Source organism: Schistocerca cancellata, chromosome 4 (assembly GCF_023864275.1).
Source record: "Schistocerca cancellata isolate TAMUIC-IGC-003103 chromosome 4, iqSchCanc2.1, whole genome shotgun sequence".
Classification (NCBI taxonomy): Eukaryota; Metazoa; Arthropoda; class Insecta; order Orthoptera; family Acrididae; genus Schistocerca; species Schistocerca cancellata.
Window position 1 is genome coordinate 610,713,912 of NC_064629.1, and position 27,172 is coordinate 610,741,083.

General features: G+C 38.8%; 2 protein-coding genes across 5 annotated transcripts in view; one reads left to right on the forward strand and one right to left on the reverse strand.

The window, feature by feature from the left end:
• The window catches only part of LOC126185203 (protein O-linked-mannose beta-1,2-N-acetylglucosaminyltransferase 1-like), an 842,885-nt gene extending 835,918 nt beyond the window's left edge, over window positions 1-6,967 (forward strand). For all 4 annotated transcript variants that reach the window (XM_049928081.1, XM_049928083.1, XM_049928084.1 and 1 more), the window contains one exon: window positions 6,420-6,967. In XM_049928081.1, coding sequence (XP_049784038.1) covers window positions 6,420-6,489 — 70 coding nt within the window. In that variant the 3' untranslated portion in view covers window positions 6,490-6,967. The remainder of the gene's footprint in view (window positions 1-6,419) is intronic.
• An 11,172-nt stretch (window positions 6,968-18,139) lies between these two features.
• LOC126184444 (probable C-mannosyltransferase DPY19L1) overlaps window positions 18,140-27,172 on the reverse strand; it is a 227,090-nt gene continuing 218,057 nt past the window's right edge. The window contains exons 12-14 of the mRNA XM_049926835.1: window positions 22,288-22,450; window positions 21,249-21,374; window positions 18,140-18,517 (exon numbers count right to left, since the gene is read on the reverse strand). Of these exons, the coding sequence (XP_049782792.1) occupies window positions 18,310-18,517; window positions 21,249-21,374; window positions 22,288-22,450 (497 nt within the window). The 3' untranslated portion in view covers window positions 18,140-18,309. The remainder of the gene's footprint in view (window positions 18,518-21,248; window positions 21,375-22,287; window positions 22,451-27,172) is intronic.

A 27,172-nucleotide genomic window follows, 5' to 3' on the forward strand; every position in this document is an offset into this window, starting at 1 on the left:
TGAGGAACACAGCAGTCACACACCTTTGAGCACCCTCACTGATGGACGAGTGTGTCAGCATTACCAACAGATATTTCCAGTTGTGCAGCAATGTGTTTGATTTTGATCCATCAAACACCTCAAAATGACAGCGTCCACATTTTCCAATATTTTAGGAATCACAGCTGTGAGCAGCTGGTCGGCACATGGGAGATCGAACAGGTTCACGCGAACTTGTTGTAACAATGACAGATGTCTAGCCCGACAACTCACCATGCTTTCGTTCACTGTCAGGTCTACGTAGACATTCAGCAAGCACCTATGAATATCTGCGATGCTCTGGTTTTCTGCCTAAAGAAACTCAATGACAGCTCTTGATTGGAAAGCAACTCTGTTACAGACGCCGTTTTGAAGGATATGTATAGTGCCGCCACCTATTGGAACTTCCTGAAACTAAAGGAGCTGAAGCAGCAACATTCCATGATGTACCTCAACAAATTGTGCATTTTTTCAACCAAAATTGGCTGAGGGGAAAAAATATGTGTTGCATTACTTATTGAATGCCCCTTGTATTTCTTTACTGTGAAATTAAGTGTTGTTTTGCCTACACTGACTGACAGGAAGATGGTGCTGCAAAATTATTATGACAAACTTCTAGGGGTTGTTGTGATAACTAATGACTGTTACATGAAACATAATCTTGTCTCCAAAAATTTGCAAGTTTTAAGAAATTTATTGTTGGACTCTACAGAAAGAGATTCAAAGAAAGATATCCTGAGAGAATCCATTTATGCTGTGCATCCTGCACAGACAAGAGGAAGAGTACTTATAAAAGACAAAGTGTCTTCTATGCTTCCTACTTGTCATATTAAGCCGTAATTCACTGCCGCTAGTGATTAAAAAGACATAACCCAAAGCTACTGTAAGTTTAAGAGGTGCATGAAGCTGAGTAGCTGACAAGTAACTAATTAATACCAAGCAAATTCAGTATTATTCATCTCAATATCTTGAATGTTACACATAATAAAGACTGTACCATTATTATTATTATTATTATTATTATTATTATTATTATTATTAAATAATTCCAGGTGACAATGATTCAAGTATCCATTTTTGACATAGTTTCAACACATTGTACTGGTTATCAGCCACTCCTGCTTCATAAATGGAAAAATTTGTTTGACAGCTTTCTTAGTTACTGGAACAGCCATGACTCAAAGAAAAAAAAAAGCCTTCCATGTCACCTAAGCTTATTTGATCAAAGAATCAGTTCAGTTAAACTCAGTGTTAATTTACTTACACTGATGAGCCAAAACTTTATGACCACTGCCCACTGTAAGGTTGTATGCTGCCTGGCGGCACTGAGGGCTCATGATGTGGTAAGAAAAGTATATGAGTAGAGCAGAGATGAATTGGGAATCATTCTAATGATAAGTGGCGCAAATACAGAAATCACCGACTTTGACAAAAGCCAACTGGTTATGGCTCAGTGCCTGGGAGTGAGCATCTTAAAAATGGTGAAGCTTGTCGGCTGTTCATGTCCTACTGTCATGAGCATCTGCGGAAAGTGGTTGAAGAATGCTGAAACGACGAGTACGTGACAAACAGTTAAACAGAGAACCGACTCTTGGTGATAACATATTAGACCTTCTGATGACAAACAGACCCGAACTATTTGAAACAGTTAACAAAGAACAGGGAATCAGCGATCATAAAGCAGTTACTGCATCGATGATTTCAGCCATAAATAGAAATATTAAAAAATGTAGGAAGATTTTTCTGTTTAGCAAAAGAGACAAAAAGCAGATTTCAGAGTACTTGATGGCTCAACACAAAAGTTTTGTCTCAAGTACAGATAGTGTTGAGGATCAGTAGACAAAGTTCAAAACCATCGTACAATATGGATTTGATGAGTATGTGCCAAGCAAGATCATAAGAGATGGAAAGAAGCCACCGTGGTACAACAAACAAGTTAGAAAACTGCTGCGGAAGCAAAGGGAACTTCACAGCAAACATAAATATAGCCAAAGCCTTGCAGACAAACCAAAATTAAGCAAAGCAAAACGTAGTGTGAGGAGGGCTACGATAGAGGCATTCAATGAATTCGAAAGTAATGTTCTATGTACTGACTTGGCAGAAAATCCTAAGAAATTTTTGTCTTCTGTCAAAGCGGTAGGTGGATCAAAACAAAATGTCCAGACACTCTGTGACCAAAATGGTACTGAAACAGAGGATGACAGACTAAAGGCCAAAAAACTAACTATTTTTTCCAAAGCTGTTTTGCAGAGGAAGACTGCACCGTAGTTCCCTCTCTAGATTGTCGGACAGATGACAAAATGGTAGATACCGAAATAGACGATAGAGAAACAATTAAAATCGCTCAAAAGAGGAAAGGCCGCTGGACCTGATGGGATACCAATTCGATTTTACACAGAGTACGCGAATGAACTTGCCCCCGTTCTTGCAGCAGTGTACCGTAGGTCTCTGGAAGAGCGTAGTGTACCAAAAGATTGGAAAAGGGCACAGGTCATCCCCATTTTCAAGAAGGGACGTCGAACAGATGTGCAGAACTATAGACATATATCTCTTATGTCGATCAGTTGTAGAATTTTGGAACATGTATTATGTTCGAGTATAATGACTTTTCTGGAGACAAGAAATCTACTCTGTAGGAATCAGCATGGGTTTCAAAAAAGATGATCATGTGAAACCCAGCTCGCACTATTCGTCCACAAGACTCAGAGGACCATGGACACAGGTTCCCAGGTAGATGCCATGTTTCTTGACTTCAGCAAGGCATTCGATACAGTTACCCACAGTCGTTTAATGAACAAAGTAAGAGCATATGGACTATCAGTCCAATTGTGTGATTGGATTGAAGAGTTCCTAGATAACAGAACACAGCATGTCATTCTCAATGGAGAGAAGTCTTCCGAAGTAAGAGTGATTTCAGGTGTGCCGCAGGGGAGTGTCGTAGGACCATTGCTATTCACAACATACATAAATGACCTTGTGAATAACATCGGAAGTTCACTGAGGCTTTTTGTGGGTGATGCTCTAGTTTATCAAGAGGTTGTAACAATGGAAAATTGTACTGAAATGCAGGAGGATCTGCAGTGAATTGACGCATGGTGCAGGAAATGGCAATTGAATCTCAATGTAACAAGTGTAATGTGCTGCGAATACATAGAAAGAAAGATCCCTTATCATTTGGCTACAATATAGCAGGTCAGCAACTGGAAGCAGTTAATTCCATAAATTATCTGGGAGTACGCATTAGGAGTGATTTAAAATGGAATGATCATATAAAGTTGATCAGTTGTCGGTAAAGCAGATGCCAGACTGAGATTCATTGGAAGAATCCTAAGGAAATGCAATCCGAAAACAAAGGAAGTAGGTTACAGCACACTTGTTCACCCACTGCTTGAATACTGCTCACCAGTGTGGGATCCGTACCAGATAGGGTTGATAGAAGGGATAGAGAAGATCCAACAGAGAGCAGTGCGCTTCATTACAGGATCATTTAGTAATCGCTAAAGCGTTATGGAGATGATAGATAAACTCCAGTGGAAGACTGCAGGAGAGACGCTCAGTAGCTCGGTACGGGCTTTTGTTGAAGTTTCGAGAACATACCTTCACTGAAGAGTCAAGCAGTGTATTGCTCCCTCCTACATATATCTTGTGAAGAGACCATGAGGATAAAATCAGAGAGATTAGAGCCCACACAGAGGCATACCAACAATCCTTCTCTCCATTAACTATACGAGACTGGAATAGAAGGGAGAACTGATAGAGGTACTCTAGGTACCCTCCGCCACACACCGTCAGGTGGCTTGTGGAGTATGGATGAAGATGTAGATGTAGAAGATGGATGTCCATGCCTCATCACAGAACATGGGGAACGGAGGCTTGCTCACTTTCTAAAGCAGGATAGGCAGTGAACTGTGGCAGATCTGATGACAGAGCACGGAGCTGCAGCAGGCATAATCGTTTTGGAGCACATTGCTCAGCTTACAGTGTTGAACATGGTGTTCCACAGCAGAAGACCCCTACATCTTCTTATGTTGACCCAACACCATCATCAGTTATGATTACAGTGGGCACATGATCATCGAGTTTGGACATCATATCAATGGAATTGTGCTGCCTGGTCAGATGAATCCCATTTATTGTTAAACCAGGTTAATGGTCGTGTCCAGATACGCTGTCATCCAGATGAATGGCTGCTCTAAACGTGCTGCATGCCATAGACACAGGCCAGTAGGAGCAGTGTTATGTTGTGGGGGACATTCATCTATGCTTTCATGGGAGATGAGTGTACAGTGTATTGTAAATAATAATAGTAAAATAAAGAGTTGCATAATCATGAATGAAAAAACCATAAAACATAGCAACAACTATTACCTTCAGAATGAATATTATTCATTCTGCAGCGAAATGGGCACTGATTTGAAAATTCCTCACAGGTTACCACATTGACTGCCACATGCATAGTGATGGATGTTTCACTGCTAGGCCAGGCCTTGCCATCGTGTTAGCTGAAGGAACATGGCATCAGGTATAAGACTCTGTTGTGGTCGCTGGTGGCCTTGTGGCAGTCAGAATGTTAAAACTGTGAGCTGGATCGGGACTCAAACCTTGGACTTTCACAGGTCGCGAGCAAGTGTTCACCAAATGAACTATCTGAGCACAACTCCATGACCTGCCCTCACAGCTTTACTTCTGCCAGTACCTCATCTCCTACCAAAGGTCCAGGTTCGAGTCCCAGTCCAGCACATAGTTTTAATCTACCAGAAAATATCAGATCAGTGTACACTTCACTGCAGAGTGAAATTCAGAAAACAATCCCCTGAGATAAGGCTAAGCCATCAGTATCCTGTCTTCCAGTAGTGCTAGTTCTGCAAGGTACACAGGAGAACTTCTGTGAAATCTGCAAGCTAGGAGATGAGGCACTTGCAAAAGTAAAACTGTGAGGGTAGCTCGTGAATTGCACTTGGATTTCTGAGTCAGTAGAGCAGTTTCCTACTGAAGGCAAAGGTCCCAGGCTTGAGTCTCGGTCCGGCACTCAGTTTCAATGTGCCAGGAAATTTCAACTGTTACCTCGTATACCACGATAAACATCAGAAAACCACAAGCACTCTTGCGCACTAAAGTAATGCCGAAGCCCACAATCATGTAGTCACTACAGGCTTTAGTAAAGTGAGCCCAAGTCAGGTGTAGATTACAAGGTGCCAGAGGACACTGCCAACACTTTTGTTGTTTATTTTTGAGTAATTACGTGTAATACAGGGGCACTCATAAGTTGTTCATATGTATGATATCAACGAACTATAGTTTTTGTACAGTCTTGTTGCTCAATACAGTGCTTTCTTTTATATCTGATGTCAATGAACTGCTCTTCCATGCTGGATTTGAAATTCTATTTACATCTTAACAGCCATGTTTATTATTAGTGTATCTACATTGTTTTCTTACTATGTTTACAAGGATATGTTGTGTGCTTTTCTATCTTTTGTTATGTAGAGAAATGTGATGAAATATGATTGAAAGTAGTTGTAAATAAAAAGATAGTGGTATAGCTGCTTTTGGAGATTTGAAGATGTTTTTTCTGGATAAGAAATATGTGCTGAAGCTAGTACTGATATACCTAAATACTTGTAGACCTCCATAAAATTAACCTAGTTTGAACAACTATACTCCACTGCCACTTCCTGCTGGGTTGTCCCTCTGGTGCAGAAATGAAAGTCAAATGTCACCTACATTTAGGATATTATCATTTTTCTTTGTGTATCAGAGTCTGTAAATTGTTTTTTGGTTCATTGGCATGTTCTGCAAACAGTGCTTATTACTTAATGAAAGAATGTGAGGTTATTTACAGAAGACAAAGAAACAGTTGCACATGAAGGACAATTACTCACAAATTTTCTGCAATCCTCTGATACTGATGAATTGACAGAATTAAGTTAACTTGGGAGGTTGGTACAACTATTACATGTTTAGGGTTAGCACTCACATTATAGACTTGTTGTAGTTCAGAAACCTCCAGTGTCAGGATTTTATGGATGGTACAGTATTCAAAACGGTATATTATGAGAGAAGAAACCAATAGTCACAAACAACTACAACAATACTAGTTTAAGATCCTCTAATGTCTATAAATTTTACCTTTAAGGCCAGATACATCTTACACAACAGACCAAAATGAATGAAGATCTCATCATCACAGACATTTTCTCACTAATCATGATGCATATGCACTACTCCACTAGGTGGCAGCATTTTTCTGCTTCCAATGACGGTTACACAAACTATGCAGTAAACAACTGATAATCCATATTACATTATTATTATTATTATTACTACTACTACTACTACTACTACTACTACTACTCCTACTACTACTATTACTTATGAATGTGTTTCCATTCACTTTTCAGAATATACAAGCCATCAAACATAACACCAATATATTTGGAAGCTCAAGCAGATAAAGGGAAGATCAGGTAGCAGCTCCTTATTGGTGGACAAGATTCGTCAGACATTTGTTGTCACAATCCTGAGCCCCATATTGTGCTTTTTCATAAGTACAAAAACTGAACTGCATCTCAACATCCAGTATTTACAGATAGTTCTGCAAACACAACAGTGGTGTGAATAAATGTTGAATCATGTGATGAGGCATGTGTGAGAACTGTAAACTGTGATTTTTAAGGCAGTGGAACAACGTGAATAATATAACAAACATGATGCACTGTGAATAAAGAACATTTCCCCTGTTAACTGTGACAAAATGTGTAGGTGACTGCACAGTAATGAAATAATTCCCAATTTGCAAAGATGTAAAGTACTCTCTATGTGTAAAAATAAAATTTGTGAATGTTGTAGAATTGCCTGTTTTGCTCGCTATTTGTGATTTTACACACACTGAATAATTAAATGTGTGATTTACTGTTACCAATAAAATAAAGAAATATGGTAATATTTATTGCAAGGAGTTCTAATTTTTAATATTATGTTGTCAACTTTTCAGAATTTAATATATAGAAAATATTACAGGCAAAAATAAATAAAATAAAATATTGAGGACTGGCATTTTATTGTTCAGGTGTCTATGTATAATTTGGCGTCCAAAAACCAGGAAGTTTTTTTTGTGTCCACAAAAGAAAGGCCCAGTCTATATGAAGGTAGTGTTCTTTCATGTGACTGATCAATGCCTGTAGTGTTTAGTGTCCTTTCCAAGCTGAGAATGAAAGCCACTGCTGACTCATACATACACGATGAACATAAATGAGGGTGATGTGTTACATAAGTGTGTGAAAACTTTTGACATACCACATTCATTAAGGAAATTTATTTTACAGGCAAAGCAAATGTATGAAGACTATTAAAAATGACCATTTATAAAGAAAAGTGTTACAATGCCAGTACTAAGTAATTCCACCCATATTATGTATAAATTTACTTCAGATGAATATCTTAATAGGCCTCTGACAATATACACAGCTGAGCACTCAGAACAGGAGTCAAAATCATCTTACAAAGAAATGTGTTTACATACACTGTATTGTAACAATGCCAGGAAAAGCCCACAAAAGAATATTTGATGTCTAAAGTGTTTTGAAGCTGGCTTAGTAATAAATAGAGAACAGTTAAGGCAATATTTTTAATTCTTGTTGTGTTTTAAATAGTCCCCCATCCTTGAGTACAACCTGTCAAGGAAACCCTTCTTTTTGGGATATTGTTCAACTTGTGCATCACATTCGCACCTTCTCCTGTCATGGCAAACTATCTGAAACCCATTCTATACTATGGTAATTTTTAATCAGGATTCAAGGTGTGCAGAACAAACTTTGCACACACTTTTCTCTTCTTCAGAAAATTCTAGAGAATGTCTGAACACTGGATTTAGAGTTGTTGTACCTTTAAGATTTGTGACACAATAGTATTGACACACTATGGTCACACCACACGTCCCCTACTTAACCCTTTCGCAGGCACATTTTTTGTAGCAACTCAGTGAATATAATTTTTCCCCCTATAAGAAATGTGATCAACTTACTATATTTATCTTTTGATAATTTTATTTTTGTGATTTAGGACCAAAAACTATGGTGGTGCATATATATCACCAGGGCATCTTTGTGAGGTATTAAAACTGGCGGTAAACATATTTCCCACAGCCCTTTTGCATGCTGTTATGTATTGCCCTTACACATAAAAAAATAATGAACAGTGTTTTCTGTTTTTATTTTATGTTTCCTTTCACTTTATTTAAAAATACTTGTTACCACTGTTAAAGCTTACTTACCACAATGTGAAAACAATCATCGAAACTTTATCATGCAATAAAGGTATGAGCTGATACAGGTCACAATAATGTATATCACAGAAGTGAAGCAATGTGTTCTGACAACAGTAGTGATCCCATGACAAACAAAAACTGATTGTTGTAGCAGTTTTCATATACCTGGTGCAGTGTATTACTGCAAGATGTCATACATAGATGGAGGCATTAATGTATGCCCAAAAGCTTTGGGATAGTCCTAAGTTGGTGGTAAGTATGCTTCCCAGGGACAACAAATGACAAATTAATTTTGTGGTAAGTATACTTCCCAAGCACACTCCATAAACTACATTGGTGGTGACCATACTTCCCAATAACCATTAAACACCATTGCTTGATGGGATGTATACTTCCTACAGTCCTGAAGGCTATATTTTACAACAAAAAGAAACTACAGCTGGTGCAGTGGACTGCCACCAGATGCCAGGAGCATACAGAAGTGGTAACACATTTCCCTCGGACACTTTAGTGGGACGTATACCCCCATGGCTCACGAAAGGGTTAACACTGATTGCTCAGCACTGACTGGTCGAATGCTGTCACCTTAAAACAGAATCAGTCACGTAAGTTGTAAAGTTGTAAACTGTGGAACTGCAGATGTTGACTGTATGAAAATGAAGAAACTATCCAGAAATTTGTTGTAATAATAAGGAGACAGACAGGCTGGCCACTACAGTTACTGTGGTGAAATTGCATATATGCCAAGAATAAAATAAGCCTCAGCACTTTTTGAGTGAACAGTATACGTCCTGTGAACTTACAGGACTAAAGTCTCAGTACCTCTCTCTCTCTCTCTCTCTCTCTCTCTCTCTCTCTCACTCTCACACACACACACACACACACACACACACGCACCAGCAGCTAAAAAAAAGACCTGTCTAGAAAAACTATTTCAACCAGTTCCAGAAAAAATAAGAAAATTGCATCCTTTCTATGCTACATATGTTATGATACTCCATGGCATCACCAATTGGTCACAATATAATACTCTCCTCATCACTACTTACCATCCATGCTCTTAACAGACTGACGAAGTACTTCAGATGAATTCCATAACTAATGCACTACCCTGACATGTACATTATCAAAAAAATTTATCTATGGCTCTACACCAACCGGACCTGTTCTTTGTTGCAGTTAGATTTGGCTTAAAAGGAGATTTTTGAGTGTTTACTTAGAGCAAGGTGCCATGGTAGTATACTAATACAATGTGGGACTGTCACTGTTTTCAGCACATTTGTGGTTGTGGTATCACACTATGCTATTTTATCTGATGTCTGGTTCTTAAGTAGTTGCCCCTTTTGGGCGTACCTCCACCACTGATTCATCTGCATTGCTCCACTCATGTTACCTCAGTCCAGTCATGGAAATTTCATTCCACGTTATCTGCCCTAGGTCATACAGTGACCTCAAAACAGAATTAGTCATATAAGTTGTAAACTGTGGAAATGCAGATGTTGACTGTATAAAAATGAAGATACTATCCAGAAATTTGTCGAATTAAAAAGGAGGCAGATAGGCTAGTCAATACTTTCAGGAGAAACAAATCCTACTCCAACTGATACAAAACAGTACTCTTGCCTGTTAAAACTACAGGTAGGGAAAGAGGCAAGTCACTCAGATTCCACAGAAAAGAAACTTACAGAGGGTGAGACTGTGTGGGGCTGCAATGAGGAACTCACAGATAGTGGAGGCAGTATGGGCCTGCAATGAACCAAAATTTTTAGAAAATATTTATCACATTCAAAATGCATTACCAAAGGAGCTCTTTGAGATAGCATTACTGTTCCTGATGTGCACAGTCCATCCAGAGACTAATTTTATTTTTGGTGTATAAGCAACTTCAATGCAATAACTACATTGGCAGCTTGTACAAACAACTTTAAACAACAGATGTGCAATCTAGCAGTCAGTTGTGAGCAGGAAGTGTTAAGTAGTGAATATATAGCTGTAATGTATCAAATTTGTTGTGTCACAGATTGCAATCAAGTAATACCTATAAATCTAGTGTTCAAAACATTTTCCAGAATGAAGAGAAAAGTGAGTGTAAAGTTTGTCTCCCACATATTGACTCCTGAACAAAAACAGTTTATCATAAGTGAAAAAAATTGATTTTATCAATACAAACCTACCACAAAATGACAGTGCAGAAACTAGCATGAAGGGTCAGTATTTTGAAAACAACTAGCATTCGAGCTGTGATGCACGAGTTGAGCAACATTTAAAAGAATGAGATTTCTGACAGTTTTGCATGGTTTTATGAACGATCTGTTTGTTGAGTGGAGGAGACCATGAAGAACACTTGAAGTATTAAAACTATCACCTCAACTTTTCTCTATTTCTTATTATTCCATTCTCAAAACATTTTGGACTGATGGGTTACATCAGTGACTTTCCACATAATGTAGGGTACAGGCAGAAAAATTATCTTTGCAGAGGGTAGCAACAATATAATCCATCAGATACTACACAGTTTTCCTCCAATATTGCCCTACAGTGTTTACCCATACTTACCAATCCCTGATGTCATGTACATTGCTTTTCCTCCTCCCTGGCAACATCCCATCCCAAAATGGACCCCTGCTCCATTTATCTACATCAGTGCAGAAAAGTATCATATCCCCAGCTAAAACACAGGCCCACATCCTTTTCCTTAAATGCTTCCTGAGCCTTCAGATTCTACCAATCCATATCCCTCATTCACTGTTACTGCACAACCCCAACTATATACACCTTTTCTCATCACTTGAAACCCATGTTCTCTAACACCTGGAAGTGCACTACAAACATCATCTCCAAAAGTTTTCCAATTTATTGACATTTTACTCCTACCTTGGAGTGCCACTACCCATCGATACATATCCTATACCCCACTGAATGCCCTTGTCAACCCCTCACAGCACCCAAACCCCTCCTTGCTGACTTTTTGTGTCTGCTATGTGCACAAAACTCCCAACATTTCTCAAAAGCCAGAACCTAAACAAAATCAAAACACTTTTGTTGACCTATTGCCCAAAACCTCAATCATACAAAAATTTCAGTCTTATCCAAAGGCCTCGCCTAACCCTACAGCGAAGTTCAATCATGCTGGACTCATCAAATACCTTCTCTCGCTCTATCAATTCATACTGTAGAAACACTTTTTTGCCACCAATATCTCCAAACAAATCCCAACATTGAACTTTGCCTCTCCCACTTCATACCATCATCCATCTGTGACCTTCCTCCACTCCCACCTAACCACCCCATGATCACCTTCAGGAATTCTTTACCTCCAACTGGGTCTCACCCTCCTTTCCCAGGAATCAGGAACACAAACCTCTCAAAGGAAGAAAGAACAACCATCCACAACTTTAGGGTTTAATCATTCTGCCTATAGTTAAAGGCTCCACCTCTGTTATGAAATGCAATGATTACCTGACAGAAGGCACTTGCCAACTGTCTGATTACTGCACCTATGATCCCAGCTATAGTGACCCCATACATGACCTTCAATCCTTACTCACATCCTTAGCCTGATTCTAGAATGTCTCACCTGATATATCTCTCTCCTCATCCTAATAACCCCCTTCACATCCATCTTCTGCATGCTTCCCAAAATCTATAAACCAGACAGTCCTGGAGGCTTGTTATAGCTGGTTACTGTGAGCTCACTGAGAGAATCTTGGCTCTCGTTGACCAACACCTCCAACCAAATACCCCCAGCCTAACTTCCCATATTAAAGACACAAGCTACTTTCTTCACATTGCCAACTAGAGACCCACTTGTTGCTGTTGATGCCATTTCTTGTACACCAACGTCCTCCATGCCCATAGCCTTTCCACAATTGAACACTACCTCTCCCCTCATCCTGAACACTCTAAATGTGCCAACTGATTCCTTATACATCTAACTAACTACATCCTCACACAGCTGCTGCACATGCGGAGCACATCTTCAAGGTCATACACAGCAGACTGCAACCTGGCCTATTTCTCCGCATGCTCTGCTCGAGTGTCCACATGAGCAGTTTTTTCATGCGGTGTCCTGCCAGTCACACACTCCTGACCAGAACCTTTCAGTGTTCATGTGTAACATTACGTGAACAGTGAGCTGTTAATTCTAGAGGTACAAAAATACCTATGTATTTACAATATGAGTCTAGACCATAAAAACAGGAGCATGGAGGCAGAGTTGTGGTTAGTAATTACCATAGCACTTATTGGGGGAGGGTGGGAGAAAATGGCACAGGAAGAAAGGAATAAAGCTGATAGATACAAAAACTATAAAAATGTTTTATTTTTTATTTCACCTAAATTTATAAGGAAGCTGTTGTTCATATTTCTGTTAGGGTAGTGAATTAAGATTAATTCCTTAAGGCAGTTTAGCCAAGGCACTGATCCATGAATAGAACATAAAAAGTCTGCAGATTGGTCCCTGACAAATTTTTCACTTGTGTTGCCTCTAGTTCTGCATGCAGACATACTTGTCATGGACATGTCACTTTCCCCTCAAAGTTGTAACTGTCAACAATCCTCACATAATTGTGCAATACACAACATGTTATAATTATGCCAACAGATTCAAAACACATCTATCAGCCAGTGCAAAATCCACCCTTTACAAGCTAAAATGCCATATGTACAAAATGTCTTTCTCTTGATAGTCTTTATTTTTTTACCTTAGGCATTAAGGGTTTTTTTCTGGAAATTGTTTTAAGATATTTTCATATAGAGCAAATGACTCATCAACCACAAATACATGTGAAAGGGGTATGTGGGTAGGATAGTTTTCAAAAGGTTTCAATTAAGACAAATTTAATGTGTGTGTGTAAATTTTTACTCCAGATTAGTTGCTTAGAACAAATTTGAATCTTCTTCATGGCCATAGCCTCCCATCTGCCACACCTAAGAGTACAATCAAGAAAAAAAAATTCCTGATGCCTCTATTTGTATTATAGATAAGTCTTTAGTATGAATTAACAGACATTCGATACTACTCAAAAAATAAATTGGGATACTCCTTCAGTTCCTAATGTAGAACAACAAACTTTCCCTTTATTGACTTACCATCAGGATAGGGAGGATTAACTATTTCCTCTGCTGCCTTTGACTTCAAGGACAATCAGCATGTAATAGACAGTGCGAAAACTGAATTGCTACCCAATAAAACACTGTCCATTGCTGGTATTGACAAGTTTTTTCTCGTGTGTACGTACTTGGCAATCTCACTGCCAATGCCCAGCAGTTTTTCCACCTGTGTGTGGCTCTGTGTGTGTGCTGAATTCCTGCTGCATTTTTTCCAGCTTGAATCCCAATGGAAAAATCACACATGTGCCTGTAGCCTTAAGGCCAAAATTATACAGATGGTAGAGGGGCCTAGATCAGTATTTTGAGTTAAGGAACTAATGGTCATAAATGAATACTTAGGTTTTTTTCTCAGCATAAACAATTTATACTGTATAATAGTAAATTAAGCTCATAGCAGCTGTGCAAATTGGTGATTGATAATCTCAATGCATGTGTTAAAACGGCACAAAGTTTTGCCACAGTCTCTCAAATATCCTTGTTTGTTATACAATGAGACATGCAACCACTTCACTTTCACTTTCTATTTGGGTTTCATTTACTGACAACTTTACGTAACCCTTGAGGGAAAAATCTATACAAAAGAAATCTGGCAATCGCTCGGTCCACAGGACCTCCGCTTCTAATCCAATAATGAGAGTATATCTTGTTCAGGTCCCCATGGCACTAATACTGAAATGAGATGATGCACCATTATATATTGAAACCATATCCTCTCACAGACACTAATAGCTACAGTCTCCAATAATTGTGGCAGCACATCTAGAACTAACATCAGGTAAAGTGCAACATCCAAACTGGTTGTAAGTAAATGAGATCCTGTTAGGTAATCTTGTAAAATTACAGCTGTATTTTGCTTAATAATAAATTGACAGAACTGAGCTCTGAATTCACAATCGTTTGGCACCACTGTTTGCACACACTGTCTATGACAGCAATGTAATTTGAGCTCCATCATTACTCTCCAGACTATTTTTTTTTTTTTAATTGCATTTCGCAGGAAAGTTGACAGGTGCTTACTGATGAATCAACTCCCATGTGATCCAACATCACTTCCTCAAATTTTACTGTGCAGCCAATTCCTTCTCTGTGGCTTGAGTGACTGAATTTCTTTCAAATTTCTATCCACAGTGATAAAATTCTTACAATTAGGATTACGTCTGCTGCAAAATTTTTCTCTGCTATTTGTTCAGCTTTCTGTACACTATATTCTACTGCATATATTAAATGTTCCAGTAATGAGTTATGCTCTATTTTTGAAACCAATTCATGAGCTGAAAATTAATGTAGTGCTATTAACATAAATGTTATAGGCCATTGTTTCTTATGAAACATTAGAAGTTTACAAACAATCTGCACATTACTCGACAAGGCAAAGTGGTTTTCTAACCATGTGATCATGTGATGAGGTCATGAGGTACAGTCACATTCCAGTTCAATGTAGTGCATATTGGTACCTAGGAGTGCTAGCCCAAAAAGTAGTAGTGGAAAACACCTTCACAGGAAGCTGTGACAACATACGGTTCATGTTATTACTTTTGGTGAAAAAGAGAAAGTTGTTGTAGTGCTGACAGACATGGAGACAGAATGTGTAAGCAAATAATGTTAACAAGCAAAAGTTAAGTAACTCAATGGTATGCAAATTATGAGAGGAGAGACATGCTACTGAGTGGAGCAGGAGACAGATCTCTGGGCCAGAGCAGTGTAAGTAAAATGCAAACAATAAATATTTCATTGATGATATGGATAAATGTGTTATTAGATAGCAATTTCTGCATTATTATGTGCAATACACAGCTTTTCTCATGAAAGAACATTCTGGCATAAAAAGCATAGTACATTACATTTTTTACAGAAAATGAAGCATTGGAATTAAAGTGCTGAGTAGCTTAGTTAGATGAACTGTAGATTCATACACGCTATTGTGATTAAATGTTGCATAGAGTATTGTCAAACAACAGTGCCAATCAACTTTTCATTGTTATGAATGCAGAGTTTTGTTTCATGTTCTGTTCTCCTCCATAGCTATAACAGGAAAATGGCAGGCTATCATGTATAAATGGAGAGAAAAAAGTTAAAGATACATAGCAACAAGGAAAACTAAATGTTTGACATTAATGAAGGAATAATAAAATTAGAAGGAAGGTCAGCAATGGCCATAATTTTGATGATTTATTAACAGCAAAATCGATTTTCTATCACATAATGATCATCTTCAGTGCTTTAGCATACAAATTAAAGCTCATAGGTACTGGTGTCTTGTTATTAGCAGTAACAGAAGCTATGAAACGATCACAATAACTCAAAATTACGGCCAACGCTAACCTTCCTTCTAATTTTATTAATCCAATGGTCATTGTGCACGCAGGACTGTATGGAGTCGCCAATCAGTTAATGAAGGAGTACCAACCCTCTCCTATTTATACGACTGACAAAATTTTGCAAGTAAATGGTTCCCTTCCTGCTTCCCCTATATCGTCTCGACCTAAATCTTATAGAACTGATCTGGACTCTTGCAAAGAGTTAAGATCTGTAAGCAAAATTAATCAAGCATTTCACTCTCTAACCCCAAAAAAATAAAGGCCGATGCATTTGTTACTAATAAATTAATGTCATGTATTGTTATCTAGTGTGGTACAAGCCTTTAGAGTAAACTGCTACCTTGGTGACTTGCACGTCAGTTTTGCTGCTTTTATATTCGAGCAGCTTTTCAGTTAGCCTCACAAGGCTGAGAGACCCTCCTTTCAGACCTTTCCACGACAGAAAAAAGTAAGGTGGTCACTGGGAATCAAAACTGCGACCTTTTATTGCTGTGACATCAGGTTTTAGTGCTATGACATTAGAAAACCAGAAAGTCTGTGTAGCATGCAAAGAAAGGCATGTGATGATTAGGGGAAGAGAAATGCATTGACAGATGAGAAAACTGAAAATGCAAAAAAATAAGTGGCATAGATTCTAACAAAGAGTTGGCATTATCATCTGTGACTGAAACAGGACAATGAATCGACATACAGACCATTGGAAAGAAGCAACATCACAGGGGAAAGTAGTTTTATGGATACTCCCTGGGAAGTGTCATGAGCAGTCAGAGTAATATATACTGTATGTCCTTTATCTGTTCTAAATGGGCATTTCATTCAGTGGTACATACAATGTGGTCGCACTCCACCTGTAAGAGTACTGAAATGTATGTTAATACTGTCTTCCCCCCCTGCTTCTCAGATGTAAACATGATGGTGTTGCCACCCTGACCACATAATCAGTTCACCTTGCCAGGTAATACATTGCTAATTTGAAATACTGTCTTGTCTGAAGCCTTCATTTCAAGGTATTCGTTCATTCTCTCAAAATACTCAGTTTATGCTTGTCTTCTACATGTAGAATTTTGACCCTACAGGTTTTGAACATACTGTATATTGACTTATTGAAATATTTATGGTGATCATATAAGTTCTACATGTAAATAGGAATGTGAAAGGCAGAATATGTAGGGATGCAGTTTACAGTATTCTGATGTATGGCTTTCACTGAATTATATCTCTGCAACTGAGAACTTTTTCGACAGCATTTTGATTCCATTACTTACCTTCTCATAATGTTAATTTCTTACAGTTTGTTTATCCATGTTTATCTGTCATAGTCTCTTCCTTGTTTTTTTCACCACTTTTATGTCTCTTCCAGTTCGTAACACTTGTTTCTTTCCCTAATTTCCTTCTATCACTAATATAAAAGCCAACTGCTCATAGTGTTCCCTCCTTGTTCATTCCACTATCTGCTCTTATTTTTTGACTAGTTTTATTCACAATGAATTAATAATGGACTAAAGAATTTGGGACATGCGCAGTCTGATGGATATCATGATTAATTAATCCATACAGAACACATTTGGTTGGAAGCTTTCCGATATACAAATTTCTGCCACAGAGTGTATTCAGGCAAGATTTCTAGGTGCTTTGAAACCAGGAATACTTGCCACCAACAACATCCTGAAATGCCACTTCACTACTTATTATAAATTAAAGGCTCCAGCCGCATGTTTCTGGCTGCATGTGAAGGCTAATATTAGGAACAACTGCACTGATTTTCACTGACAGACAGACTGATATGAAGGATGGTTTTTATAGATAATTTATGACTGCTACCCTGTAGATACTTGTTGCCACCTGTGTAAAGATATGGTGGGTCTTTAGTACAGGGTGGTGCACAAAAAACTGGCCTAAGTACAGGCTGCTCACCACTTACGCGTGAACTGTTGCCCGCCGTGAGCAGATACAACAGCATTAGGTTATTTGTTATTTAATTGTTACTTGATAATTACATGTTCATCTATTTTTTCTTGTATCTGCTCATAATAGGCAACAATTCATGTGTAACTGGCAAGCACTCTGTACTCAGAGCCAGTTTTTCATGCACCACCCTGTATTTCCTATGTCAATGTTGTTTCAAAATGCCCACACTGATATGTTGTTATTTTCAGCATATGCAACACTAGGTTCATACACATCTAGCAGAGAACCAAAAATGTTTATCTAACAGCAACTTGTTTATAGTAAAAATAGCACAAAAGTTCTTACACAACTGGTATGTGTAAGTCACAAACACACACACACACACACACACACACACACACACACACACACACAGACAGACTGAGAGGGGGGGGGGGGAGGTGAGGTGGGGGGAGGGGAGAAAGTGGGTTATTTAGGAGAATAGCTGTCATGCCAAAATAGAATTCATGTGCCACCATTCATTATGAACCAGTCAAATTTTAATATAAAATTCAACAGTACAAAACAAAACAAAAAATACAGTTCACTTGCTAAGTCACATAAAATATTAAAAATCTTTACTATAATCATATACAACACTTAATCTTTCTCTTCTTTGGTATTCATTTTCAGTTCATTCGTGGGTGTCTACATGATATACTCCATTGGGGGCACCAGTTCAACATAGCTAGGTGGTGTCTGATCCCGCTGATGTATTTTTAGGACTACATACATGCCATTTGAGAATACTCTCTCAAATGGGTCTGGATCCCCATGAAACAATTTTGGGCAAACAGGATTCCAAGGCAATTTCTCCTCCACTGTATCCCAAATTTCTAGGATGCTGCATCCTGCCCTGGTAACAGAAAGAATACTCATAAGCAAATGTCAGAACACTACAACATGAGTGCAATAATACCATATGTCTGAAAAGTTTGGCAAATGTATCTCTGTTGGTATGTTTTCTACAAATTTAATAGCACAATAAATAATATCTGTCAGTGGTAATTAATACAGAAATTACATCTGAAATAGTTTCTAAATTATCACGTATTTGGTCCCTTGTGAAGAAACAAAGGCGAGTGGCTGCTGCAATTTACGTCTCATAAATGACCATCTCCAAACACAGAATGTCAATCAGTGCGATGACTATTGTCTCCACAGTACCTTAGTTTTGATACCAATGACAGATTATGAACATCAGCAAGAAAAATGTACATCAGAACATACTGACAATCTATTAGTGAAGTAAAAACTAGCAGAAAGCTTCACTGTATTAGAAAACATGGATGCTACTGCTGGCAATGAAAAAGTAAGATAACATCGGCACCAAAATTGGTTTGCAAAAGAAAGAGCAATCTGCATAATTCTATTAAATGTATCATCAAGGAGGTACAAATTCACTGACACATGCAAATTATAAAGGAAGAATAGGAGAGCATTAATATTTTAATCACACTAACTACCATGACCAAACAGAGGATGCTGCACGAGTCCAAAATGATACTTCTTAACGCATGATGTGGAAATACCACATTTGAATGGGGATTTGACAAAGGGGCAGTAAAGTTTGTTATTGAAATTGCCATGCTGGGGCTCGAGTAAGCAACACGTATTAAGCATGAAAACAAAACAGTGTAACTGAGCTAATGAATGAGTGATCTGTTGTTACACATAACATACTGGGATAAAAAAAGTAAACATGCCAGAATGGTGCTGGTGGGTATAATTTCACTGAATACATAGTGTGGTTGTTGTGTGTGAGGTGCCAGCCATGTATCAGTGTTCATGCCGGTAGCTTAAGGAAGGTGCAGGTGTTCATCAGACTGCTTCCAGGTGGCAGCAAGATGTAGACTGAGGTCTTAAGTGCTGTATCTGATGAACAACTGTTGTTGCCTACATGCATAAGGAACACAAATTATGACCAATTTTGCACAGCATCTGCTAGAACCATCCAGGAATAGTTCATTTGAAGGGATGTGCTATGAGCTAGAGTGTTCCAAAATACACAACTGCAGTGATGAATGTCATACTGTGTTTAGGGAGAAGAGAAGGATTTGTCTTTATGTCTGTGATAGTTGCTTCTAACAATAAGTGTGGTACTGACTAGAAGCACAATGAAATAACCACTTGCAAGAATGGACAACAAGACCAAGTAGTAAAATCACCCAGGATACCAGGGCACAGACTGCAGTGTAGAGTTAGAGGGAAATCAATGTCCAGTGATAGTAACAGGCTGGATTTCAAAACCCGTGAAGCTAAAAGTAAATTTACACTTGCAAAATCAGAAATAACAATACTGGGTGAGAAAAAAGAAACCAAATGAATAGCCTGGTGAAGGAGGTCCACAGCCACTCAGTTGTTTGGTTATCAATGATCCTTACAAAATATTTTGAGATAAATGCACTTGAAATGTCTAAAATCTGCACTCAAAAAGATAACATCCATAATGAAAACCTCATCAGTAACTGTTTTCATTTCCATGGAGTGTGTACTCTAATTAGATGCTTATCAAGATGAAAAACAAGAGTTATAGAATTAAGAAATACAAATTACAGAACTACTCACCACACACACACACACACACACACACACACACACAAAGAGTTACTGTATACAGTCACTCAGGCTCAAGGGGCCCAAGCAGTTGTGTGTGTGTGTGTGTGTGTGTGTGTGTGTGTGTGTGTGGACTTCTTTGTCTAAAAACTAAATGTTTAGCAGTCTTTTCATTGTGTCTGTCTGTGTCTCAACACCTCCTCTATGTGGTGAGTAGCAATTTATCTTTTTCATATTGCTGTTATTCCACCCTGGACTTTCCATTGCTTGAAAATCTATATCAGTAACATGGCAGGGAGAAGAACAAAGAGAATCAATGAAATAACAACACTATTATTTGATTTTGACAATGCTCTGATATTTTACATCATTTAAAAAATATTATTTTCCAAGAAAACATTAGCAACTGACAGGAAAATTGTCTTTTGTATTAGTCTGCTCAATTAATTTCATAGTATTAACACAAATACCTTCATTCCTCAAGTTGTTCATTCATTAGGAAGTGCATCAGTAAACCAAAAACCAAGTCAAAGCTATAATTAAATTTAGGCAACCACACACATGAACAAATTATGGTCCCTTCATCACACAAGAAGAAATAAATAAGCAAATTTATGCTATCAGCATGACATGATTCTAAATTGAGAAAAGCACAACTTACTGTGTTAGTAATGGCACTCAGTGAGAGTTGCATGTATTGAATGTGGGGAAACTCAATCTTAATGTGGCATCAACACTTTTAATTATTTTAGTGAAAAATTATGTACTGAAGTATAATAATTTAATTTTAATAGTTTGTAGTTTTTCAAGAAATAAGATGTTATGCCCAACAAGCAATTAGGTTAATGGAAAGCAGTATCTATTTTCTTCCCTGGAATGACATACGAAACTTAGAAAAACTGAAAATATGTTTAAGAATAATTTTCTTTCCTGCTACTGCATAGTTCCATCAAGGTTTTGATATTTACTACTGTGGAGCAAATATCTTGTACTAGTAACAGCTTTCATACAATACAAAAAATTTAACCAACCTGCTTTTTGGTAAACACCAGGCCTCTTCCAGGACAACATAGTCCACGCCCATGTCGGAAAGAACTTCAAACACTTGCCAAGCTGGTCTTCGGCCAAATATCATGTACACCTTCTTTGTACGTTCCCTAAGAAAGATAATGAACGTTTACCTTAGCAAGCCCTAAAGTGTAACATACCTTCATTTGAGTAAACATGAGGAAACTAGTGTAAACAATATCTGAAGAACACTACATAGCATCACTATTATGCAGACACTGTAACGTGGCAGTTTTACATAGGGGTGTTTTGAACTGTGGTTCTGTAAGATACCAGTACAGGTCAAGACAGAATTACCATGTTTATGACACTGCCTGCCTCAGCAAACAACTGTGCCGCAGCCTTTACTGAATGCTTTGTGTCTTCCGCTTTTCTTTGTGTTGTGTTTTGCATTCCTTGTTGTTTTTGTTTCTTATTTTATTTTGAAATGAGTGAAGAGACTAATCTGTGTCTTTGATGGGATTTGAGGATGACCCTAACAACATGAGAAGAGATCAGTGATTTTTACAACCATTACTTCAGTTCTGCTTTCGTAGGAGCATAGAACGCAGATGTAAACTGCCAGCCCTGCTGCTAGAGGGCTTGTTCCCCCACTCCATTCCTCTCCCCTTGGGTGTTATAAGTTCTTGTTTGGTTATACTCACAATGACTGCCACATTATAGTGTCTGCAATATAATGTAGTGCCCTAATTACTGACCTGCATTAATATCGCCAAAAAGCAACTGTTACACAGAAGGGCAATGGTCAAGGAAAAATAGTAATTAACAATGTAAAGCCCGTTCTGATACATGTGGTCAATGGCTAATAAAGAATCTGAATAATCTGAATCTGGTCTACAGGTAATCAAGCCATTAACATATAACACATTAAACAATAGAATGTATATAGAAAATCTACATCTGATGACAGAGCTACAACAGACACTCATGCCAATACAAATTACATCTTCCTATTATCTACCTAATGCCATTTAGTTGATACTGAAGAGCTGAACAACAGACCTGGCTTCTATATCCTCATAATGTGGATGATTCACAATAGGTCTCTTTGTTGATAGCGCAACATTTGCCATCACTGACATGGGGCCAGCAAACACTGCAGACTCAGATGCATGTGTATCTATCCACATCATTAACTGTTCCATGGGTATGTTGCTGTATTCGCCTAAACTCACATAAAATATGATAATGCAATTAATAATGATAATATAATATACAGAAGGAGACAATTTGTCAGAGTGTTTGTTAAATTGTTGTGTCAAATTACTGTGAAGCTTTGCGAAAGTCCTGTCATTTCCAATTTATAAATTTGCAACAAAAGAGAAATTATATAATAATGTTGAATGCTACACTCCTGGAAATGGAAAAAAGAACACATTGACACCGGTGTGTCAGACCCACCATACTTGCTCCGGACACTGCGAGAGGGCTGTACAAGCAATGATCACACGCACGGCACAGCGGACACACCAGGAACCACAGTGTTGGCCGTCGAATGGCGCTAGCTGCGCAGCATTTGTGCACCGCCGCCGTCAGTGTCAGCCAGTTTGCCGTGGCATACGGAGCTCCATCACAGTCTTTAACACTGGTAGCATGCCGCGACAGCGTGGACGTGAACCGTAAGTGCAGTTGACGGACTTTGAGCGAGGGCGTATAGTGGGCATGCGGGAGGCCGGGTGGACGTACCGCCGAATTGCTCAACACGTGGGGCGTGAGGTCTCCACAGTACATCGATGTTGTCGCCAGTGGTCGGCGGAAGGTGCACGTGCCCGTCGACCTGGGACCGGACCGCAGCGACGCACGGATGCACGCCAAGACCGTAGGATCCTACGCAGTGCCGTAGGGGACCGCACCGCCACTTCCCAGCAAATTAGGGACACTGTTGCTCCTGGGGTATCGGTGAGGACCATTCGCAACCGTCTCCATGAAGCTGGGCTACGGTCCCGCACACCGTTAGGCCGTCTTCCGCTCACGCCCCAACATCGTGCAGCCCGCCTCCAGTGATGTCACGACAGGCGTGAATGGAGGGACGAATGGAGACGTGTCATCTTCAGCGATGAGAGTCGCTTCTGCCTTGGTGCCAATGATGGTCGTATGCGTGTTTGGCGCCGTGCAGGTGAGCGCCACAATCAGGACTGCATTCGACCGAGGCACACAGGGCCAACACCCGGCATCATAGTGTGGGGAGCGATCTCCTACACTGGCCGTACACCACTGGTGATCGTCGAGGAGACACTGAATAGTGCACGGTACATCCAAACCGTCATCGAACCCATCGTTCTACCATTCCTAGACCGGCAAGGGAACTTGCTGTTCCAACAGGACAATGCACGTCCGCATGTATCCCGTGCCACCCAACGTGCTCTAGAAGGTGTAAGTCAACTACCCTGGCCAGCAAGATCTCCGGATCTGTCCCCCATTGAGCATGTTTGGGACTGGATGAAGCGTCGTCTCACGCGGTCTGCACGTCCAGCACGAACGCTGGTCCAACTGAGGCGCCAGGTGGAAATGGCATGGCAAGCCGTTCCACAGGACTACATCCAGCATCTCTACGATCGTCTCCATGGGAGAATAGCAGCCTGCATTGCTGCGAAAGGTGGATATACACTGTACTAGTGCAGACATTGTGCATGCTCTGTTGCCTGTGTCTATGTGCCTATGGTTCTGTCAGTGTGATCATGTGATGTATCTGACCCCAGGAATGTGTCAATAAAGTTTCCCCTTCCTGGGACAATGAATTCACAGTGTTCTTATTTCAATTTCCAGGAGTGTATATAAAATAAAATTAATATGTACAAGTACTAAATTATTGTGCTGAAGTTGTGAAAGATGTCATTGTTGACTGAAACAGGAAAATTACATTCACTTAACCACAGATTACAATATTTATAATGTAAACCACAGTCAACAATATATGTCTGTTTGTGATAAAATATTGTACTAGTCTTTAACACAGTTCAATTATGGTGATGGAAATTTTAAGTCATGGTTTAAAAAAATAATTTTGTAATGCTAAGCAATAATCTCCTAGTTTCTACAGGGGTGGGCAAAAATACAGAAACACTGTGAGAAATGCAAACTTGAACATAAATGCAAATGCTAGCCAAGTCAGCAGGTTGCACTGTTGTATTTGACCACAAATGGCATTTGTGCAATGTCCTCAATATATTGCAAGTGTCGATCATGGTTAGAACAGTGTTCTGTGTAATTGTGAGTGCATTATGTCAGAGCTCAGTGCATTCAAACATGTCATATGGTGGGTGTTTTCGGAACCAAGGTAGCCAAAGTGTTTGTGACACAGGAGATGATGATTTTTCACCTTCCCTATATCCAGTAAAAATCTTCGATACAATACCTGTTGAAACACCAATCAGGATGAAAGTGTTTGACCACTCATCCCTGATGCAAATGCCTGTAACAGGAAAATATGGTGCTGAAGTCATAAAACCTGGGCTACGGAGCAACAGAAGAAAGTCATTCAGATCAATGAGTCTTGTCGAGTTTACGTTCCAAGAGTAATGCATGGCAGGGGTTCAGAGATGATTTGGACAGCCATGTTGTGGTACTCCATGGGCCCCATGGCTACTCTGTAAGGATTCTGTGACCATTTTGGCTGATCAGGTCCACCTAATGGTATAATGTTTGCTCTCCAATGGTGATGCTGTGTTCAAAGATGATAGGGCACCTGTTTGCACACCTCCCCTGGGAACTATAGTCACCATCAGATCTCAATGTTATTGAGCCTTTATGATCTACCGTAGAGCGGAGAGAGAGAGAGAGAGTGTGTGTGTGTGTGTGTGTGTGTGTAGGCATTGTAATGCATTGTGTTTTTGGTGTTTCTTCATATTTTTGTGCATCCCTTGTATGTGTCATCTACTGTGCTTGACTGTTTACAAAGGTAGAGAGCTGAACTGTCACCTCAACCGTTGTTTATATTTCACATAGGGCAAGAGTGTACTAGTTTTCGTTTATGTATATGTGAGTAGATTATGGGAAAGACATTAAGGAAGCCATAACAAAAAACATCCCGAATGCTGCAAAAATGAACATATGAACAAGACAGGGACAGAGCCTTTAAAACAAGCAGCAATAATGAAATATAAAAATCAAGATATGAACTTGTGAGTAGTTAGTACATGCTCACGACAATGGTTTAGTAAAACATTACAAATAATGACAAAACAAATAAAGAACCACGAGCAATGTTTGGATTCAAATAAAGTAGAAATAACTACAGAAAAAACTGAGGAAATCAAAAGGTGCTAAATAGACAACTGAACTGTTAGCATTCCACCTTTACATGCAGCTGTCCTCAGTCAAATTATTCGCATTAACTTCTCTGCAAAACTTACAGCTCCTTCAGTCGAATTTTTGGATGGAACTTCCACGCTCATCCCCTTAAATCATGAGTCGCATATATGATACCACAGGTGCACACACATTGGTCAAAACAATTAAGGTGCAGATAAGATAGCCTAATCAACATAAATTAAGCTTTCAATTTACTCTTAGATGAAAGCTAAGAGCATAGACTTTTAAATATAGTATTATTTACTTCATAAAGTGATGTGTATTGCAATTCCAATCTATATATTTAAGATGACTGCAGCATCAAAATAACTCGAAAACTGGTGAAGCAATAATGCATGCTGTCTTCTGACATAGCGTGTACTCACAAACATAAATAATTTTAATCTAGCTCAAAAAAGGATTGATTCAAAAGCTAGTGAAGTTTACTGTCTTGTTTGTGTGCCTGTCGACAACACCTCCAAGCTTTTAGTATCTGGTGAATTGTTGCCTTTACTCTTAAATTATTTGCATAGTATGTAGCAACTGTGAATCAAAGAACAGAAGAAAATTTGGGGCTTCATGTCATACTGACACTGGGTTTATTAGAAGCCCAAGTACTAATCCAGTTGCAAACAAGAAAAGAGATAAAGTTGCTGACCATCACCTTATTGAATAAATCGATACAGTAAAAGTGATTTTGGCAAATCATGAAGACATTATTTAGGATGACTATGCAAGAAGTTTAAACCTATTCTCCCTGAATACAGGTGGTGTTTTGTCTCACCTGCTGGTCCACATGAATGGCACTACTATCGACATGTGAAGTATGAATTCAATGTGCTTATACAACATGATTTAGTGCAAGTTTCCAAAAACTAAACAGTGTGTTATAAGGGGTGCCCTGCTAAACATTTGAGATAGGGTACTTAGGGACTGGAAGACCAAATTAAGAATATACAACTCCCTCAACACTGTTGTTCAGAAGTAATGTACGAAATATTTAGTCAGCTAAATTTCTTGTTCCGCCTGGACTTATAGACATTTACTTGTCTTCCTTAGGTGATGTGTAAATGCCCAATCTCAGGATCCTCCACCACTTTTAAGAGAGCAAGGTGGAACCACCTTACTTGTTCTTATACCACCCCTGACACCAATATTATTTTTTCCCTGTTTGACATATGTTCATTAGTAGTAGATATACGACAGTTACACAAAATAGCTAATTTCTTATACATGCTGTATTTCATAAAAATTTATTACTCACCAGATAGTTTGCAGACTACTGATAATAACAGTACATTTGGCTCTAATGGAAACATTTTCATTAAAGGAATATTAGTGATTAATTATACATGCAAATGTGATGAAGGTGAAATTTTCTATGAGCAAATAGTCATTTCTTTCTAAACTGATATAGTTCATTTGAAGGTTTTCATTCTCCTCTTTCCAAGAAATGTCTTAACTTTTCCCTAAAACTTCATCTTTCAAAAGACATCAGTATACAAAATTTTCATGTTCCAGAATTTTCCACTCTTAAAATGTATAAGGGGCACTCAAACAGAAACGAGCCAGAGGCATAATTACAGAAACCAGTACC